We start from the raw sequence: 22,753 nt of genomic DNA on the forward strand, positions 1-22,753 counted from the left end.
TTTTATCACACACATAAAAATCAACGTCAAGTTCCGATAACTGGAACAATAAAACGAGTCGGTCTTTTTTTACGGTAGAAAGCTGAGAATACCTTCTCGCCGGGGATTTCAACAATGTTTCCCCGCAAATTTCCGAGACTCTCGAATGATCGTCGGTTTTTCTGACAGCAGCTGCCTCCGTGACGCGACAGAGACGTGGATCCCAAACGGTGGCGTTTCATACTCCTCGATAAGTAAAGTGAAATTCATTGATGTCTCGCTGGAATACCCTCTTCGTTATTATTTCCGTGAAAGTGTTATAATACAGGCTGGATTTGATGAATTTATAGTAAAAGATCACTCCCTGAAATTATTCGAAGAAGAAATACATTTTCATTTATCTTGCGTAATGAATACACCTAAAGTGTTCGTAGGATTTTTCTAGAAGCATGTGTTCGAGTACTTGGAGTTCCCTGAGAAGGGACACGTGAGCTAAATAATTCATTCAAAAAAGGAAAAATCTGTGGAGAACATCAGTATTAAAAATCGAGACTACAAGCTGATCAAATTAGCATTATCCTTACAGAAAATCTGAGATCACCTCGAACATATTCAAAGGAATGACACCAGCTTCGAAAATCTTCCTCGAGGTATACTATTCGGTTTACCGAGCAGTTTGATTGGACGCAGAGCGGCAATTAAAGAGCGGAGGTGTAAATCCCCTCGGATTCTCTTCGTGTAAACATCCGAGGTACCGTTCTACCTTCATCGAAATGACGATTCACGCGATCATCAAGTCCGCCGGGCCTCGGAGGATCAAAGTGAAACCCGAATCGATCCGAATTCTGGGCGGGCCGGTTCGTAGGGTCCCGTATATGCAAAATTGGGAGAAAGCGGCGATCGTGAGAAGAAGCCTATTCTTCTACGACGCATGTAGAAGGTTCGCAATATCGATCCGGATGTGGAACGCATCGATCGGTCGGCATCGATAAGAGAAGGGCGTCCGAAAAAGTTTCTCCTGTCGAATATCTTCGGTGAGAGTTCGAGCTGAAAAGAGAGAGAGAGAGAGAGACGACGGCGAAAAAAGAAGAGACATGTACAGAGTCTCGAGAGAAAGAGCGTCGCCGATAATTCAGCTATTTTTCAGCGGCCATTGTTACGCGCAAGTTTCACCGGGCCCGATTATCGCTGAATGCGTACATGGGAATAGCAGAGAGGTCTTTCGACACGTCCGACACGTCCCGTGTGAATTTGATTCTAGCCTAATCAAACCGAACGATAGCTTCTGCAGACGATCTAATGCAAACCTAACCCACACCAAGATGGCGCAAGCCTCCGAGGCTAGATTGAAAAGCTGTGGGTTGGGTCTGATGGGAGAGCACGATGAAATTCAGCGTAATGCGTCGGACTCGAACACTGTGAGACCCACAGTGAATTACACTCGCGGCACACACTGTGATAAGCTAATTAAAGATCTCTCTACGTTTAAATCTCGTGCAACCATCTTCGATCTCGAGGGGGATCTGCGTCTGGACGCAGAGGTTTGCGATCTACTTCATTTGTCGGACAGACCATTTGGTAAACAATCACTTTTACTTCCTAAATGTTTAACAGTTAGTCCAGTCAACGAATGCTCATAAGGGGTGTGTAGAGGGAAATGGAAGGAACACAATTTTTAACTTTGGGACTTTGTTTGAACTAGTAACGAGGTAAACATACTAAAAGTCAGGGGGGCACGTAGAGGGACGCCTTTTTCGGTTTTCCGCTTATATCTCGGGAACTATGTGTCCTAGCGATAAGATCATTCTATACTAAATTAAAGCTGACGAAATGTGCCACAAGATTGATTCGATTCAGTTTTTCGCTATCTCGCCTAGTTTCCGAGATATCCGCGCTCAAAGTTCACTAACTGAAAAATTGCCCTGTTTGACTAGCTAACTCTCTCGGCACAGTTAGTGAACTTTGAGCGCGGATATCTCGGAAAATATGCGTCCTAGCGATAAGATCATGCTATACAAAATTGAAGCTGATGAAATGTGCAATAAGATTGATTGTATTCAGTTTTTCGCTATCTCGCCTAGTTTCCGAGATATCCGCGCTCAAAGTTCCCTAAAACTGGATAACTTTTGGATACCTCAAACGCTTAAAATATTGATAAGGTATTATTCTGTAGGTTCGAAGAAAGTGTAAGCCTATCATTTGTGGTTGAAATGATTCAGAAAAAGCGAAATATTGCAAATTTTCTAATGTCGAATGTTGAAACGTCAAAGGTCAATATTTCTATGTGAAATTATCAAAAAAAATCTGAAGTTATAATTTTCTGTGGATCGTACGAAAAATTTGGCGACTTTTCAGCATCCTCCTTTTCTTATCTAGATCGTGGATCGCTCGAAGATCGGCGATCCAGCGGCGAGCAACAAGTCAGCGGAACTCGAGCTACGCGTTCCATCGGATATTTGCAGGAACGCAACATTTCCGAGTACATACGGAGTTCGTTCATCTCGAATATGATATCTAACGATGCACCGGTGCAGTTCGAGCGATCATGCATCGTGCAACGGCCCGGTGCAAAGTACCTTGCACCCGAGCGAGCATACCCGCAGGATGCGAACCGATGCGCGACGCGGCGCGGCCAGCGATTCGCGCGCTCGAGGAACCGTTCCGAGATTCCGCGTCTCTTTCCATCCCGAGCAGATATTATCGCAATTAGTCGCGGCTCCGTGCGATCGCGAAATCCGCCTTGACGAAAGTGTCGTTCTGCTTTCTTTATCGCTCGCCGAGCGCGAGCGCCTAACTGTCTGCCGATCGACATCTCGCCGCCGGAAAAACGCCGATCGACCGTAATAAGATCGGTTAGCCTAATTACGCGTAATTACCGGGATCTTTCGCGCCGCTAATTATCCAGTGAACGCAACAGATTCGAGAGAGAGCCTGGAGAGCTTTGTTCTTTTTCTGGCGAGAGAGCAAAAACATTGAATGAATGTTACACCTAGTCTTTAATTGGAAGTTGCAACGTGATAGAAACAATTAGAATGCAATTAGACAGGTGCAATGACGAGGGCGCCCGAACCGAAGGTCGTGGTCAGTGACTGAGGATATTTCATTCGCTTTACAATGTTCGCGATGTTAACAGGAAGGAAGTTTTAGTAATGACCGCTGTGCACGATATATACGGATTTACCTTTTTATCTGTTTTATATTCAGCTTCATGTAGGTCGTTGGATTCGTTTTGACATCAGCTATAATATCACGAAGTCAGAAAAGTATATATTCATCTTTGAAAACTAAAGGTGACCTTGATTTCTTATAGGATAAATATGCTCTGACAAATTTGGGAGGCTCTTCACTTTACCGGACTCAAAATTTCTGTCTTTCTCCTACGAATTATGATGTATTTGGTATGCGATCCAGTAGATTTGTACCCGGCGCGGATGCAGATCAAGTTTCGATCCTCTAGGATCAATAGTTGAGGAGATATTGTCGCTGAAAGTTGAGTATTTTTGACAGATTAGTGGCGCTGCCAAAAATGCTCAACTTTAAGCGACCATATCTCCTCAACTATTGATCCTAGAGGATCGAAATTCGATTTGCAGGTTCTCCGGGTGCAAATCTACTGGCTTACATACCAAATGCATCATAATTCGTAGGAGAAAGGCAGAAATTTTGGTGTATTTGGTATGTAATCCAGCAGATTTGTACCCGGCGCGGATGCAGATCGAAGTTTCGATCCTCTAGGATCAATAGTTGAAGAGATATGGTCGCTTAAAGTTGAGCATTTTTGGCAGGTAAGGCAGCGCCCTAACGTGTCAAAATGCTCAACTTTAAGCGACCATATCTCCTCAACTATTGATCCTAGAGGATCGAAATTCGATTTGCAGGTTCTCCGGGTGCAAATCTACTGGATTACATACCAAATGCATCATAATTCGTAGGAGAAAGGCAGATATTTTGGTGTATTTGGTATGTAATCCAGCAGATTTGTACCCGGCGCGGATGCAGATCGAAGTTTCGATCCTCTAGGATCAATAGTTGAAGAGATATGGACGCTTAAAGTTGAGCATTTTTGACAGGTAAGGACGTCACTACAAACTGTGAATATTCTCAACTTTAAGCGACCATATCTCCTCAACTATTGATCCTAGAGAATCGAAATTCGATTTGCAGGTTCTCCGGGTGCAAATCTACTGGATTACATACCAAATGCATCATAATTCGTAGGAGAAAGGCAGAAATTTTGGTGTATTTGGTATGTAATCCAGCAGATTTGAACCCGGCGCGGATGCAGATCGAAGTTTCGATCCTCTAGGATCAATAGTTGAAGAGATATGGACGCTTAAAGTTGAGCATTTTTGACAGGTAAGGACGTCACTACAAACTGTGAATATTCTCAACTTTAAGCGACCATATCTCCTCAACTATTGATCCTAGAGGATCGAAATTCGATTTGCAGGTTCTCCGGGTGCAAATCTACTGGCTTACATACCAAATACATCATAATTCGTAGGAGAAAGGTACTATGTATAATGTATAATGGACCGGCTGCGGAGCACGCTAGCGGACGATCGTGTTTTTCAATATTCCCGATCTCATTAAGGTCGGCTTCCGAGACGAAGGGAGGAGAGATTGCACCCGAGGACATCGTTGCAAGGTGCAGGACTTTTGCCAGGACAATTCAGCCCGGTCTAGCTTGGGCGGCAGGTGGCTGACCGGTCGTTGTAGGGACCGCAAGCGCTCGAATATGCAACCGACAGAGCCTGCCGGCGGCGATTCAGCTCGCAAAAACGATCGAATCGAGCTGAAACCAGTCGATCGTAACGAGATAATCGTTTAACATCGGGCCGAGTTGCGTCTAACGCAACGATCGGGGCTGGTAAAAACGCACAGAACTCGATCGTCTACGTGCGCGGTCTCGCGGACGAGCAGATGTGTACGCGCGTTTAGGATTATAGGCTACGTCCGTTTTTACCCCGATGGAAAATAAACAGTCGCCGGGCTCGCACCGATGATACACTGATTTCTCAGACTGTTTATTAATCGACCGGAATCGAATTATCGACTGCCTCTCCGCGGCGAAACGGGTGCCGTTTAAACGACGGAAATAGACATTAAGCTCACTCCTCGATGACAGTTCAGTGCAGCTACACGCGATCCGTTATCTAAATTACTACTTTCTATCACACGCATTTTTCATGTTTCCAATATTATTCATCTTCAATATTATATTCTATTATTATTATAATATGTTACAATATTATTATTATATTATTATATTCATTTTCACAATATTATTATATCTTATTATTATTATATTCATCTTCAATATTATTATTATTATTACATTATATAATGTATAATATTCAATTGAAAATACATTATATTGTATAATATAATATACTAATATAGTATTTAATTGAAAATATATTATATTATATAATAGCAGTGTTGGGCAATAAATAAATTTATTTAAATGAATAATTATTAAAAATAAAATTTTAATTAACAAGGTATTTGTTATTTGGATACTCAAATAAAAAGCGGAAATAACTATTTATTTAAATGATATTTATATTTAAGTCTAACTGAATTATTTAAGATAATAAAGTTAATTGTTATGTACAAATACATTATATATAATAAATGTATATAAAACAATAAAAATAAATAATAAGAAAATATATTATATTATTATTAGACAGCGAGAATCTTCATGCAAAATAAAAATGTTCTGCATCGATTGTGGGAAGCAGGAGCAAAATGAAATTAGATTTCATCCCTTAATGATTTTGTGTTGCATCAAACACAACATTACAATATTTCTTTTTGCATCAAACACACAACAGACAATTTCTGCATATAATGCATAAAAATCTGCAGTCTAATTATATTTATATTAAATACTTGCTCAATTGCAAAATCTAGACTTCAAGAACTAACTCGAAGAAGCGTATTAACCATAAGTCACGCGATCCGCGAAAAAGAAAACGATCTCTTGAAAGCGAGGAAGATGAGGCGTATATAATATCCGGTTGCCAGTTCTAACAAAATGATGAAGCGCCCACGAGCAACGAAAGTAGAAGTGTATAATGAACACGATACGCTCCGAAGTTTCATTCATCCAACAAGATACGATCATGCGAAGCGTTTGAAATAGATTTGAAATAGATACGATAGACAAGGATATATACTTCGAGAAGGATCGAACACTTTCTATCGAAATGGCACCTCCCGGGGAGAGAAAATCAAACCTCTAATGGATTAGATGACCATCATTTTCTCCGAGACTTTGATAAAAATGTACAGTTGCCGGACTAGTAAACGATTACATGGTCAATAACAATTCGTCCTTTTTCAGAAATGAGGAAGGAAGACTCGCGGTAAGAACCTGAAAATGATACCGACCGGAAATACACAATTTCCTCCGCGGCTTCAATCACAGTCGTTGGGGGAATAGACGATCGCTACATTCGCTACAACTTTCTGTTCTTTTTCTGAACACTGCGGGGAAGAAGGATCGACTGAACTGAAAAATGGTACAAAGTGGAGTTACTTGTTTTCCAGGATTGCAACAAAAGTTTACATTGCAGAAACATGTTCAATAATTAACCTTCTTTATCAGAACACTGTGAGAAGGACTGGTGGTATTTCAGTTGAAAATGGTACCCCGAGCAGAATTACACTATTTGCTCCAGGATGGCAACAAAAATTTATGATTGTCGGGAGCACAAACAATTACAGATTTAAGCTTGATTAATGTTCTTTTTCAGAACACTTTAAGAAAGGACTCGTGACATTGCACTGAAAAAATGGTACTAGGTAGAGTCGCAAAATTATCTCCAAGATTTCAACAATAATTTAAAATTGCAGGATGCAGAAACAGTTATACGCTCAATAAAATTTCGTTCTTTTATCAGAGCTCTGCAAGGAAGCATAAACTGAAGAATGGCACTAATTGGAATTACACAATTTTCTCCAAGATCTCAACAATAATTGCAGGATGCGGGAACAGTTATAAGATTCAATAACAGTTCGTTGTTTTTCAGTACACTGTACACTCGCGATTCAACCGAAAAATGGTACACCAGGTGAAATTACACAATTTTCTCCAGGACTTTAATAACAATGTACAGTCGTTGGATGAATAAACGACTACATGCTCGGCAACTTCCTGTTCTTGTTCAGAGCATTGTAAAGGAGGAAGGCTATTGAACGATATTGAACTGAAAAAATGGTACTAAGTGGAATTACATCATTTTCTGTAGGGGCTCAACAAAAATGTAAAATCACAGGATGAAGAAACAGTTACGTTCAATAAGATGTTCTTTTTCGAGACAGGTTAAGGAAGGAGGACTAGCGACGTGGAACTAAAAAATGGTACCAGATGAAATTCCACAATTTCTCCAGGGTTACAACAAAAGTTCACACAATTGCTGGAAGCAGAAACAGGTACAGATTCTCGATAACTCTTCGTTCTTTTCCAAGACAATTTAAGAAACGGAGATTTGTGACGTGGAACTGAAAAATGGTACTAGATAGAATACTCCAATTTCTCTAGGATTTTAACGAAAATGTACAAATCAGAGAATGCAAAAACAATTATTTATATATTTTTCGAGACACTTTATAGAAGGAAGACTAGCTATATACAACTTAAGAATGGTACTAGATGAAATTCCACTATTTCTCCAGGGTTTCAACAAAAATGTACAATCAGAGGATGCAGAGACAGGTATTTATATATTTTTCGAGACACTTTATAGAAGGAAGACTGGCTATATACAACTGCAAAATGGTACCAGATGCATTTCCACAATTTTTCCAGGGTATCAACAAAAATTAACAGGAACAGTTACAAGTTTGATAGCTCTTCGTTCTGTTCGAGGACAATTTAAGAATCGAAGATTTGTGACATGGAACTGGAAAATGGTACCAGATGGATTTCCCCAATTTCTCTAAGATTTTAACGAAAATGTACAATCATCAGAGGATGCAGAAACAGTTACTTATACTTTCAATAAGATGTCGATCTCTTTCAAGGCACTTTCTAGAAGGAAGACTAGAAAGATGGTACCAGATGCATTTCCACAATTTCCTCAAGGATTTTAGCAAAAATGTACAATCAGACATCTGCACGTTGAACAATCATTCTCTTCCAGAGCCCTTTGACGAAGGAAAGCATCAAAATTGGATAGAAAAACGGTAGAAAAAAAGAATTAGCACTCTCTAGGAGCAACAATGTACATCCTCTACGACTTTCCGTTCTCTTTCGTATGGCAATAAGGAAGGAAATCGAAGTGTTTCGAGGTTGTAGGTGCCATTAATCTGAACAACGGGTTCGGTGTGCCGCGGTCCGTCGGCGGCGCGAAGCATTTCTGGAAACGGTGCGCGATATTCAGCTGAAAAACGGTACCGGGCGGAATTAGCCGCGCGGTATTAATGATTCCATCGCATGCACGTGGCGCCGCGCGTTCGTTACGCGTTCTCTCGCACAATGCTTGCGGCTCGGTCGCGTATCTATTTTTTCCTTCGGACCGGGGGATCGCGATAAAGGTGTGTAGCTCGTTAGTCGTGGCAATTACGCCCGCGTAATCCCGCCGGGAACGGTAGTACATCTGTTCGATCGTTCGACATTACCAGATTCAGCTTGGCCATCTTCTCCAGCACGGTGTCCATGTTGGATGATGGATGTCCGCGGAGGAAACGAAAAATCTATTCGGCGCACCGGCGACGGTCACTGTCCTCCCGAGATCTAGCTTCGATCTTTCCCTAAAATCGATGATTCTCCTTGATCGCGAGCTACTCCATGCCACGGGCGATGTTCACCGATCGCTGCTCTCCCAGAGAAACTTCACCGGGCTTCGATTTCATTCGACGGCGAATTTTTCGCTCCACAGTCCCATGGGAGATGGTCCCATCTCTCGGATCAGACCCTCATGGTGTCGCGCGATCTCTCCGGGAAACTTTTATCATCGTTTTCAACTTGTCTCTGGTAACGAACAAGCAACGAAGCGTTCTCTTCTCGTCACATTATTCACAATCCGACGTTTCTTTCCGATTGAAAGCGAAATTCGACCATTTTTACTACGTTCTTTGCTTGGAGAATTGTCGCGGACGATGGTCGAAGGTTACACAGGCATCGAAGGACAAAGAAGATCGAGCACGCTACGACGGATCACGAGAGCCGATCGTAGAACGCGAGAGGATCGCGGCTACGGAACCTTCTTGCTCGCGATTGTAGGTTGAACTGCCAGGTGAAAACACAACACCTCTCAACCTGCACAGGTGCACGCAGAGAGGCCTCCCGACGGGCCCCGCGGTAGGAAGGGGGGCCTACTTGTACTCGGGGGGAACTGTTCAACACGAGTACCTTAATCTTTTCGTGTTCGTCTTGACGAATATCGGTTGCCGTTTAATGCTCACGAGGAAACATCGCCGGAAGCGAACTGGTTTCGGATATTGCTGCCATGCCGGGGAAAAAAAAGGAGATTATCGGCGACGTACGGTCCAGCGACAATTATGCCGATAGATCGGTAATGACACGATGCTCATCGATTACCCGGACTAAAGATTCGCGTAATCCTTCTTGTGTCATCCTTCGGATCGGTTTTGCTGACCTGATTACGGAGATTGAACTACTAGCTTGTCCCGAAAGTTTGTTTTCGATTCATGAACGTAACGTGAGTTCATATTAGGAAGTACTAAAACATTAACATGAAGTTTATCGCATTGTTCGAATTTATTTGGCAATGTTAAAGGAACACATTTGCCAAAGAAACTTTTGGGGCAAATACTTGTCAACTTTTTTGTATTGAATATCAGACGTTTGATAAATTATCTTGTTGTTAGATATATTTCTTTTCTAAAACATTAACATAAAGATTATTCCAATGGTTTGTATTTATGTAGAAATATTAAAGGAACACATTCGTTTCATTTCATTTCAGACGTTTGATAAATTTTCTTGTTGTTAGACATTAGACATTAATAGTCCTTAGACATTAATAAATTGTTGTTAGACGTTTCTGTCTTGGGTTACAGGAAGTACTAAAACATTAACATAAAGTTTATCGCATATTGTTTGAATTTATTTAGCAATATTAAAGGAACACATTCCGAAAGAAACTATTGGGACAGTCTAATACTCGTAAACATTTTGTACAATGAATTTCAGACGTTTGATAAATTGTCTTGTCATTAATAAAATTGTTGTTGGACATTTTTGTTTTGTGTTCCAGCAAAATATGAAAGTTCGCAGCGTACATTTGTTTATTCTCATTGGATGTTTAGTACGAGAATTAAGATTCCATTTCGGGTTTGTCGAGCGACAGGGTTAACGTGTTCTGGCTGCGGAAGTTTCTGCAAATTTGCATGAATGGAATTCGAAAAAAGGTGAGAAAGTGGGAAAAAAACCTAACTGTTGCGAGTTCTCTTCTTGTTTCTCATAATTCTTTCATTGAAAGTATTAATTCTTGTCGAATACGACCACCCTGAAGAGAGTGAATCATTAAAATTCCGAAATTCGTGAAATTTTGAAGTTCTAAACTAAATCGACGAAGAAGTCCTGAAAAATTGTATTTAATTAATTCCTCGAGACATTTCGAAAACTGTGAGTCAGCGATGTGCTCTTTCCTTCGAGCGAATAAATAAATAAAGCAAGTTCTTGTCGATCAAAGTCGGTGAAAGCTCGACGTTTTCGACCAAACACTGAACAATTAAAAGTGCAGCGCTGCGTCGAATCGCTGGTAATTACGAAGACCTATCGGACAAGCTTGGGAAGATAATTATCGTAGTTTGTACAACCGTGAAAGGTAGCTCTTTTTACAAATATAAATCCCGTTTCTTCGGTTCGAAACCACAAAGCAAATCGATTGCGCCGCGCAAAGAGGTGTATCAAATTTGTAATAAAAAGCGAATCTAATGACTCATGGGGTTCGAGTTTCTACTCCGATTACGGGCGGATTACTTCGGGCAGATTTCACAGTTCAAAAAGTCCGCGAAAGCCTGATGTACGGTGTGCTCGGCGAGAAAACGGGAGGGGAAAAAGGAGCTCGGGTTCTGTAAGATCAAGTCGGTCGGGGTATCGGCGCGACCCAAATTCTGCGGGCGTCAGATTTTGCCAGTGTTTTTCGAGCGTGGTGCAAACGGCAAAGGTTTCAACGCGCATCGTCGCGTCTATTCTCGCTTGTAAATTCCGTCGGATACTAAATACGTGTGCTGTTCATTTCTTTTGAACCGAAACACAATTCTACACTCCTCAAAAGAATTAAGGGATCACTTCTGCGAACCCGAAAAATTGCTCCCACTTTACCTGATCATAACTCCGTCAAAAATTGCCGTATCGATATCGTTAAACGATGGTTTGAAAGTCTGAAACCTCTGGTTTCAGATGCTCCGTTTCAAATTGTTCCTATGTTGGCTTTTTACAAAGTTATAGCGAGATGAAGAGAACATTGACGAATACGTGGGCGCTCCATGCTTTTATTTATAGTCGCTAATGTCTAAAAAAAAATGATTTTCTCCTTTTCAGTGTATTTTAATATAAGCGTGGTTTTTAAAAAGATTTTTTCTATATATTCTTTTTAGGAAATTACGATCTACAAAAAAGTTCGAATCGGTGAAATCGTAAAATAAATCGTAGGGCAGGGGGTTGTTAATTTTATTCGGTGTACGGGACCTGTCAGCGCAAGAGCTAATTTTTAAAGTCTGGGTAGATAATTCCGTCGCGCGAATACGAGTGACACAGTCGACGCGTTAATTAATTCACCAGCGAGAGGGATCAATACACGTCGGTAACAGTAAACACTGTCTTGATAATTCATAGTCGCGCGAATGACTGTCCAGCAATGCCATTACGGAAAACTAGGCAAAGCGCGCGCCTAGAGTATTGTTCCCGAACAAGGCCAAACTACAGCTCATTTCAAATTCATCGAGGATGGAATGATCGAAGCGAGGTCGGGTCGAGCATAGACGAAGAACGAAGTTGAAGAAGTAAACCGCGTCGAACGGTTTCTAAATGGCTGCCGTTAAAAACCGTATACGAAAGTACCGGTTCGTTTGCTTGCGCAGGTCATCGTGCTCGAGAAGGACACGAAGGGACCAGTCATCATTCGCGAACTCTTCCTCGCAACCTTGAGCGTGAACCATAATGCTATGCGTACCTATACGTATTCAGGGAAACGATCTCGGTGTCTCGCGTAATAATCGTGAAAAGTGTTTACATCCTGGAAGAAAGCCAGACCGACGCGACGACGTTTACACGACGTTTTTTCAACGTCCTAGGTCCGAGAACGAGAATTACGAGAGAATCTGGAATGTGTTGTCTTCCTTTCTTTTTTCTTTCATCATTGATTAATTAGATTAGGTTATGCGAAAATGAAAATGTTCTACCTGTGCATTGTAACAAACTCGAGTGAAATAGACATTTATTTATTTTTTTTTCTTTTCTTCTAATGCTTTTACTCTGTCCTTAGTTGCACGTAAAATGTTTCTCTCTTTTTATTCAGCATTGATTAATTAGACGGCGGATATTCAATTAGAAAGCAATATTAAATAAGTAAATTTAATAAAAAGCTGGATCGAAATTCTTGTAATGCTTTTGCTGTTTTAATTGCATGTTTCTCTCTTTCTCTTCAGCATTGATTAATTAGACGGCGGATATTCAATTAGAAAGCAACATTAAATAAGTAAATTTAATAAAAAGCTGGATTGAAATTCTTGTAATGCTTTTGCTGTTTTAATTGCACGCAATGATTCTCTCTTTTCCTTCAGCATTGATTAATTAGACAGCGGATATTTATGCGAGATAGAAATGTTCTACCTGCAATGTAACAAACTGGAATGAAATAGAATTCTCTTTCCTTTCAATATCATTTGAATAATAGGTTGGAAACCATATATTACAGAGAAGCTTGAAATTCTTCTAATGCTTCTACTGTGCACACACGTTCGTTCCCCTCGGGGAACAGCGAGAGCCCGAAAATTCAACGCACTGCCGAGCAAAATGCTTCCTCGTGGACGCACACAATACTCGGTCGCGGAACAATAGCAATTTTGCGATTCGGAAACGCACTCTCGCGAAATCCCCGTCGAGGTTACTCAACGTTCCTCTAAAGATAGATCGCGCGCGGAACAGAACGGCCGAACTTTCGAAAGCGATTCCAAAACGGAAAACAAATATGTCCGGGAAGGGGGACGACAGGGAGAGAAACCACGACTGTGGTTCGGAAAGAGGAAGGAAAAAAAACGTGGAACAAGGGAAACGGAGAACCTGGGTCTCGCTTGACAGAGAGAAAGAGAGAGAGGCACGAAAATTCCGAGCATTTTCTCCCGGAATCCCGGCTTCTCTTCCGTGGGCTTTTCGTACACGGGCGTTTAAGGAGCGATTGCGTGCGCTGATGCACTTAAACGGGCTGCACTCGGCTTCACCGAGCGAGCAGGAATAAAAAGCGGCCAGCCAGTCTCGCCCGGCGCGGATTCGAGCGTGTGGGAGCGGGAGTCTCGCGTCGCGCGTGCCGCGTGCCCTCGAAACCCTCGAAACCCTTTTGCGCAGGACGTCATCCCGATCCCAATCCGATTCCAGAAGGCACGATGATTCGGAGAAGCTGACAAACACAAAATGGAAAGGAAACGTCCTTGTTTGCCCGGCGGGCAGCAGCCTTGCGAAGGAATGCGCTCTTGTCTCTTCTCGCCGCACTGCTCGACGACTGGTTTTTCAGCGGAAAAACGAGATGCACGAGACTCTTGCCGTACTTTTTTTTTTCTCTTCTCTTCTCTACCCCCCAGTGACGCGGGGGCGGGGGGATCATCGGCGTTCCTACGCCGCTCGATCACCGACCTTGAAGACATTCTTCGTTAAGGTGGTCCTGGCGATCCTCGCGACGTTTCAATCGAGCGAAACCGCCGCGCCGCACCGCCTTCACCCCTTCGGAACTTGACGGAGCTACCTGGTAGCCTGTTCCGTTCACCCGTCGCCGGTGAACAAACCTATCTTTTTGTTGAACAATCATTCGATTTCGTTGTTGTTGTCGGTGGTCCACTGGCGAGGTACGACAATGATCAACTAGTACAGGGTGGCCCAAAATGACCCTTCTGGTTTGAATTCGTAATAACTTTTTTAACTTTAGAGTGACATACATATATATTGGAACAAAATATAGTGTACAGAAGAGGAATTTTAATGAACTTGACACATTCGTGCTGTTTGTAACACATTTTCCATGACTTTTTGCAAAATTTCAGGTGTTATTGCACGCAGTTCATTGCGAATATTGGGGAATGGTCGCTGGCTTATTGGCGTTTGGCAGTTTGGTATATTATTGTTGAAAGAAAGGATATTATCCGTGTGCTAGATACTATAGAAAACTTTCCAGGCGTTTTTGTTTCTCGGAAGCAGGTCCACGGTCAAAATTACGCATTCTTCCCTCGCGCGCGGCTTTCCTCTCGCGTGGATTCGTTCTGCGCGAAGCCCGCTGGCCCGATTTCCCCTGGCCTCCGGCGGATACGTCGCCGAAAAGTGCCTACGTCTCGCGCGCAGCGACACGTAGGAATCTTCCAATTAATTAAAAGAAAAACCTCCGCAAAGTTTGAGCCAATAATTTCGAAGATGTTCGAGAAAAATGATTTTATCAGCATTTCATTAATTATTCCAATGCACTCGGAGCTATTTTAACTGGCAAATTAAACATTTCTTCCGATCTAGAATATGTTTCCATTCATCACGAGTCGGACACGATATTGTAAGACAAGAGGTTAATATCATGGACTTTAACATTATCAGTTTTTGTTTAACCAAAGAAATTTTCTTATCTAATCTGTCTGCTCGCGGAATTAAACGAGTTAAAAGACCGGAAAATTCTCTGCTGAGTGGCTGTTAAATGTAATTACCATGCGCATGCAACTCTCATTCGAGCATCGGACAAATGGCGTGTTGCTTTTGGCGAATAGAATGGTGCGGGGCAATAATGATCGATCATGTTCGAGTGATGGATCGACTGATCTTTGTTCAGGAGACGGATACTGCCCTTAAGACAATATCTATTTAAATATGGAAAAAATTAAATTATGGGATTTATTATAATTATAGAATACTAGAGTATATTAAATATTGTTTCTCTTTCTACACCATCAAATTATTTATCTCTCCCTGTTATTAACTTTATTTCTGAAGAAAAATACAAAAATGTTTAGAAGAGAAATTACATTTGGAAATTTCTAATTATATGTAGAGTTGAATAATGCTGTAAGCCTTACAGCATCTACTTATATAAGTAATGAAAAATACTTATCGATAAAATTGAATACTATTGAAATTGAAAATTGAATAATATTGAAGTTTCGACACTGTTATTTTTGCTTTCCGTATCGTATAATTATGGTATTCCTCCTCATGTAATCATCCTAACGAAGGCCATCAGGCATCTCAATCTAGGATCCCCTGAAAAATCGTCGCGATCCTTGATAAATTGAGAGCAAATGTTTCAGAGCAAACATTTCGATGTTCTCAGGATCATTTGCGGTCCAGGAGAAGTTTTAACGATCCGATCTAGCCCGGAATTACTCTGCGTTCTCCTGGTCTCGTGCGGGACTAATTTCCAGAGCGGAAAAGGAACGGAAAAGATATAAAAAAAAAAAGAAGGATCGCGAGCATAAAACGTTAAAGAGACTCGCCTCGTAAACTGCCGTCCTTGTAGCCGACTGGGAGAGCGCGATTGCTCGCGGAAACGTAGATCGAGGAAGAGCGGAAGGTTTCTCCGGCTCGTTTTCACCGGTAATGCCAGGAACATCGTACCTGCCCGCACCTTTACGCGCATTCCTACGATAACGCAGCGAAACGAGCCGACCCGATCGATTAGCGGCAACACCATTAAGCTCGTGCTAGTCCTGTCCCACCATGCACACCGGAGAAACCACCAGGGAAAGGTTACAGTTTAAAGGATTCATTACGCAGACACTAAGAAGCGTCAGACTTTATGCGAAATAAAAATATTTCGCGTTCATTGTGGGAAGCAGGAATAACATATAAAAATTGATTTCGTACCTTAAAGACTTCGTTATTATTATCTAGCCTATCAATAGATTACCTAATAAGTGTACTGTGCCAAATGGCAGCTTAAAAATCTTCTTTTACCAGGCAATTCCAACTAGCAGCTCCGGAGCTCTATTCGAGGCAACTACCCCGCTTAGGTTCTTCCCCCACTCTTAGACTTCATCGTTATATGTATACATAATAGTGGGAAGCAGGAATAACATTTAAAAATTCATTTCGTACCTTAAAGACTTCGTTATTATTATCTAGCCTATCAATAGATTACCTAATAAGTGTACTGTACCAAATGGAAGCTTAAAAATCTTCTTTTACCAGGCAATTCCAACTAGTAGCTCCGGAGCTCTATTCGAGGCAACTACCCCGCTTAGGTTCTTCCCCCACTCTTAGACTTCATCGTTATATGTATACATAATAGTGGGAAGCAGGAATAATATATAAAAATTTATTTCGTACCTTAAAGACTTCGTTATTATTATCTAGCCTATCAATAGATTACCTAATAAGTGTACTGTACCAAATGGCAGCTTAAAAATCTTCTTTTACCAGGCAATTCCAACCAGTAGCTCCGGAGCTCTATTCGAGGCAACTACCCCGCTTAGGTTCTTCCCCCACTCTTAGACTTCATCGTTATATGTATACATAATAGTGGGAAGCAGGAATAATATATAAAAATTGATTTCGTACCTTAAAGACTTCGTTATTATTATCTAGCCAATCAATAGATTACCTAATAAGTGTACTGTACCAAATGGAAGCTTAAAAATCTTCTTTTACCAGGCAATTCCAACTAGTAGCTCCGGAGCTCTATTCGAGGCAACTACCCCGCTTAGGTTCTTCCCCCACTCTTAGACTTCATCGTTATATGTATACATAATAGTGGGAAGCAGTGTCGCCATATGGCACCGAAACCGAAAAGTAGAATTCCGGGTCCCCCCCCCCATCCCCAACTAGATAACTTTATAAGAAAAACGTAGAACTTGGATCTAGGATCTTGGTTGGCCCCCTTTTGCTTGGGGCTCCAGGCATTTGCCCAAGTTGCCCATAGGGTAACGCGCCACTGATAGGGCCTCCTAACCCGTTCAAGTCCAAACCCGGAGATATCGGATACAGGGACCTACTAATGCGCAATACTACTGTATACCGAGTCGACGCATCGCTCCAGGTCTCAACTGAAGCACTGGTCATACTCTATTCCGAACAGTAGCGCATTATAACTAGTTGGGGCCTTGGGCAAAGTGGAATTTCGGGGCCCCCCATCCCAACTAAATAACTTTATGGTTTTACGCCCTACCCCTGGCTATTCCATAGAGCGTGGACTCGAGGTGCCAGTCACCTTTATAGGGCCAGTAGCGCGTTATAAACTAGTTGGGGCCTTCGGCAAAGTAGAATTTCACGGAGCCCCCAACCCCAACTAAATAACTTTACGAGAAAAACGTAGAATTTGGATTTTGGATCTTGGTTTGTGTTCGGGGTCCCGTTTTGCTTGGGGCCCGGGGCATTTGGGACCTACTATGCGCAATACTCCTGTATACCGAGTCGACGCATCGCTCCAGGTCTCAACTGAAGCACTGGACATATTCTATTTCGAACAGTAGCGCGTTATAACTAGTTGGGGCCTCGGACAAAGTAGAATTTCGGGGCCCCTAACCCCAACTAAATAACTTTACGAGAGAAACGTAGAATTTGGATCTTGGATCTTGGTTTGTAACGCGCCACTGCAAGTGCGTACCTCCTTTAGCTGTGGATCGTTAATGCTACGACGTCGTGGCACGCAGGGGCGGAGTGGGGAGGGTAAATCGGGTCGAACCGTCGCAACGGGAGGTTTTAATCGAAATGGTTTGGCCGTGAACCGGCCATAAAGTTGGGTTCCAACGTCGACCAGGCTAATCGACCGGTATCGTAAACTGCTGTACGTCTTTCCTCGGCGATTCGACGGTGAAGACCACCCGCCGGAAAAGCTCGTGTGTACCGTGAGGTCTTCGAACATAATCTCGAGCATGCGTGGCCCTTTAAGTGATGCACTTCGCGCGGATGGACGGGGCGGCTACCAGTTCGGATAAGACGATCGCCGAGCGGAATGTGTAACGCCGTATTTTCGAAAGCGGCTCGCCCGCGCGCGCGAGTTACTCCGATCGCCTGGAATTTATTTATAGAAGAAGGGCTCTCTCGGGACGCTCTCGCGATACGTGCCGGAAATTTCAGGAACGGTAAACGCTCTTCGGTGATGCAGACTCCCTCCGATATAGTTTATCACCAACGAAGTTTGCCAGACTGACCAGTTCACGGGAGAACTGGGATTCGACGGTCTCCGGACAGACGCGTGTCTAGGGTTCTCGTTGTTGCAGTTGGCCGCGATCGACGCGAATCGCACGGAAACGATACCGTGCGTATTTCGAGGTCCTAATCGGTGTCAACTACTGCACGTATCGACCTACTGAGAAAGACCCGTTAACTTGGATCTCCCTTTCCCTCCCGCAGACAGCCGTCTCTCTCCGACTTTTGGCTTTTAGAACGCCGGAACACCGCGAGCGCCGACGTGCTGCATTATCGTGCCGTTTAAATGGGAATCGACCGCGAAATATCGATTCTTCTTTCCTAATTTCCCTTTGTTAACCCTTGTGTGTCGCCGGGTACCGACCCTTTCACTGCATTTCTTTCAACTTGTTCGTGTTCTTCGAAAAATGTTAATTTCTCCGGATGTCCACATCCTTTCCCCTCGCTGATATATTCATTTATAGCCTCAAAATGAGAATTTCTGTAAATATGTCAAACCTTTGCACTCGAAGCTGTTTTAACTCGAAAATCAAACATTCCTTCCGACCTAGGCTATTTCCATTTTCCAACTTCGATCTGCAGGTTCTCCGGGTACAAAACTTCTGGATTACATACAGAATACGTCATAATCGTAGGAGAAAGGTATGACATAGTAAGATATAGAAGCGCAAGATATGGAAATACGCAAGATAGAATGAGGGGATGACTCCGAGAGCCGACGTCTCCCGATGGAGTCCGAAATTGTCCGAAATGGAATGAATGAACGGAACACCACACTGACCGAGCTCCTTCGGTGCGAAATGGGTCAGTGGAGTGGGGATGAGTCTGAGTGGGAACGCGTAGCGGAGTAGGGAGCGCTGTCGCGCGGAGTGGGGATCGCTGAACGCGATCACGAGCTGCGACGGTTAATATCAACATTTTTTTTACTCCTGAACGTACAATTTTCTCTTTTAATTTGTTTTTTAATATTGCATTGTCATCCAGCTCTGAGCTAAGTTTAAAGTTTCAAGTCTCTAGCTCATCGGGAAGTGGTTTAAAATTCGATTACAAGATTTGACGCGTACAGACAACAACTCGACAAGCTGATATAAGCGTGATAATAAAAAGTGCTACTTTCTAGTCGTGATTGCCGATACGGAAGAGCCGATAATTCATCTGCCCGCCGCTAATTTAATAACACAAAGCGCAAGGTCGTGGGTGGAATAATGCGCACTAAAATCGCCGAATGATCGAGAGTACGGTTTGGAGTTTTACGACGGATTGAGAGACCCTGTTGCGAGTTGCGTGGGCGTGTAGACCGCCGCGTAGGCTCATTCAACGTCGCGTCGTTTCGTTATTCCACTCTCGTTTGTGCTGATTTTGCGGACAACGAGCCTGCTGGCCGCGCTGCGCGTCGCCTTCGAGGCTTTTCCCGGCTCTGTTACTGATTTCCTTCACGTCCCGGGTGCCTTTTGTACGACACGATGCTTCCCGGATAAGATACTATGGATTTACGCGTGTCATGGCTCACAGTCATTTTCAGCGGCGACCGTTAACGCGGTTTCGTGTTGCAAATCTTTCATGGAAAAACGGTTTCTAGACCGCGACTTTGAATCGCCAGGCACATACCAATTCGAAGGACGGGGAAACCAGGTCTCGCTTTACCTTACAAACATTAGTCAATCTCTCCTTGTAATTAATTAAATTGTCCTGCAATTTAATTCTCAGGTTTCACACTGTCGGGACACACTACCACAACTTTTTTATAACTGTACCAAACGACCTCATTTTTTATAATCAATTAGAAGCATTGTTTTACGAAATGATTTGCAAAAAAGATTTTCCGGAATTTGTAATTTACAAGGTTACACGTATGCAAAAATGAAAAAGGCATTTTTTATAGCTTTTTTATTTGGGCCCGCAAGGAAAATTTAAGATATGCGTTTAGTAGATCCATGTTAGTTATACACATGCCGAAAATTTCATCGAAAGACGCACGATTCTGTGGATTTGTGAAACCACGATTTCCACCATTTTCAACCGCTCGTAACTCGTGTGTATGCTAATCGATCTCGATGAAATTTTCACAGCATGTGTATAACTAACATAGATCTACCGAACATGTATTTTAAATTTTCGAAAAAGGTTTAAAAAATCCCTTTTTTATTTTTGCATGTAACCTTGTCAATCATAATTTTTGGAAAATCTTTTTTGCATATCATTTCGTAAACCAATGCTTCTAATTGATCGTACAAAATCAGGTCGATCGGTACAATTATAAAAAAGTGTTTAAAAGGTGCACGAACACTTTGCATTCTATTTGATATTTTTAAATTCTCTGAACCCTGCTGTTCGCTCAAATCGCAGCTTCTAATTTTTCTCATAAAATCCGCCGTCTAATAATAACGAAGCCACGTAATTAAAATCTAATGGCCAATATCGTCGTATAATCATAATTGCACTGGTAGTGGAACACGCATACAAAGATCTGAATCTTGTCAACCGAGGCCGAGTGTCGGATTGTTAATTTAACGAACGGGTATTGATCGACCGTTTTATGAGCTATTGCAAAACCTGTCGTAATTTATGAGCCGCGCATCCATGCAGCGGTATGACTGGTGCAAGAATACACGCCGCCACCTTTTACTTCTAGTCGAAGCCCTCGTGACCGATATAAAATATCGATTCCGTAAACGGGGAACCGGCACGCGGCGTGCTCGAGAGCCAAGGTTCAAGAACACTCGAGGACACCGGTCATAAATTATTGACGGGCAAATTGTGGTCGGCAACTCGGAAGCGAATCGCTATAATAAGCGCGATAGAGCGGGGCACACAGGAAACACCGAGCCGCGCGCTAGGAGAACGCGTAGAGGCCGTTCGTGATTCCGAGATATTCGGGTCGCGATCTTCGAGGCCGTTCTCCGAGGCATTAGACATTTCTCGCACGTCCTCGACTTTTTTGTCCGACATATCGATCCCTGCTCGAAACGAGCCTATTTACGTTCCGATCGGTTCCAGGATGCTCTAAAATCGGCACCGAACAAATCCACCAACCATGTACAACCTGTAAATCACGTCGGACGTGACCGCGACACACTGTAGAAAGCAAACGAACCGATATAAAGGTTGTCCACAGTTGTTATTCCCTCGAAGACGTTTAAGATCGATTCACAACCCTTGCAGTCCAGTCAATGAATAAAGGGGGGTGTAGATAAAACCTTTTTCGGTTTTCCGCTCATATCTCGGAAACTATGCGTCCTAGCGATAAGACCATTCCATACAAAATTAAAGCTGACAAAATGTGCCATAAGATTGACTCTATTCAGTTTTTCGCTATCTCGCATAGTTTCCGAGTTATCCGCGCTCAAAGATTACTACTTGTGCTGAAGACTTTTTTTTCACAGTTAGTGAACTTTGAGCGCGGATATCTCGGAAACTATGCGTCCTAGCGATAAGACCACTCCATGCAAAATTAAAGCAGACAAAATGTGCCATAAGATTGACTCTATTCAGTTTTTCGCTATCTCGCATAGTTTCCGAGATATCCGCGCTCAAAGTTCACTAACTGAAAAATTGCCCTATTTGACTATGCAACTCTCTCAGCACAGTTAGTGAACTTTGAGCGCGGATATCTCGGAAACTATGCGTCCTAGCGATAAGACCACTCCATGCAAAATTAAAGCAGATAAAATGTGTCATAAGATTGACTCTATTCAGTTTTTCGCTATCTCGCATAGTTTCCGAGATATCCGCGCTCAAAGTTCACTAACTGAAAAATTGCCCTATTTGACTAGCTAACTCTCTCAGCACAGTTAGTGAACTTTGAGCGCGGATATCTCGGAAACTATGCGTCCTAGCGATAAGACCATTCCATACAAAATTAAAGCTGACAAAATGGGCTATAAGATTGACTCCATTCAGTTTTTCGCTACCTCGCATAGTTTCGCATTACAGAATCTGAAAAAATGCTCGAGCTTCTTTACCAGAAGTTGTTCTCCATCTGAGAACGTTACTTGAAGATGCTGTTGTTATACGATTCGATAATGGACAAACCAAGTAATTTTTTGAAGAAATAGATTTTCGTTCAAAATGAATGCGGTTCAACGAAATTGTTCATATTTGCGAATCCGGTAGGTACGTTCTGAATTCACGCGGAACACACTTCGATTTACGTGCCACGGAATCGTAATTAAACCGGCCTCCGTAGACGCTCGATCGCGCGTCACGTAAACAATGCCGGTGACGCAGCGATCACGTAGATCCTCGTAGATCGACCTTTCGGCACGCTTGTCGAATCGTGAATGAATCCCTCGCGGGTATTGGAGCCGGGCACCGTTAACGACTGAGGTGTCCACTAAATTTATTCTAAAACCGAACTCTCGGGTCAGTGTGTCACGATTTTTGTCGAGCAACAGGTCTACACACATCCGTGACTTCTCGAAAGGCTGGTTATGGTCTTCCTAAGAACTTGGAGTCGTT

At 42.6% G+C, this 22,753-nt stretch overlaps 1 protein-coding gene across 4 annotated transcripts in view; it reads right to left on the bottom strand.

Moving 5' to 3' along the window:
• The window catches only part of Daam (disheveled-associated activator of morphogenesis-like protein), a 100,593-nt gene that overhangs the window by 42,037 nt on the left and 35,803 nt on the right, over positions 1-22,753 (bottom strand). Inside the window, exon 1 of one of the 4 annotated variants that reach the window (XM_076443757.1) lies at positions 8,611-21,770. The exons of the other annotated variants lie outside the window; for them this stretch is intronic. Within the exon in view, the coding sequence (XP_076299872.1) occupies positions 8,611-8,649 (39 nt within the window). The 5' untranslated portion in view covers positions 8,650-21,770. Of the gene's footprint in view, positions 1-8,610; positions 21,771-22,753 lie in introns of those variants that run through there. 4 annotated transcript variants of the gene reach the window in all.

This window comes from Lasioglossum baleicum, chromosome 19 (assembly GCF_051020765.1).
Source record: "Lasioglossum baleicum chromosome 19, iyLasBale1, whole genome shotgun sequence".
Taxonomy (NCBI): Eukaryota; Metazoa; Arthropoda; class Insecta; order Hymenoptera; family Halictidae; genus Lasioglossum; species Lasioglossum baleicum.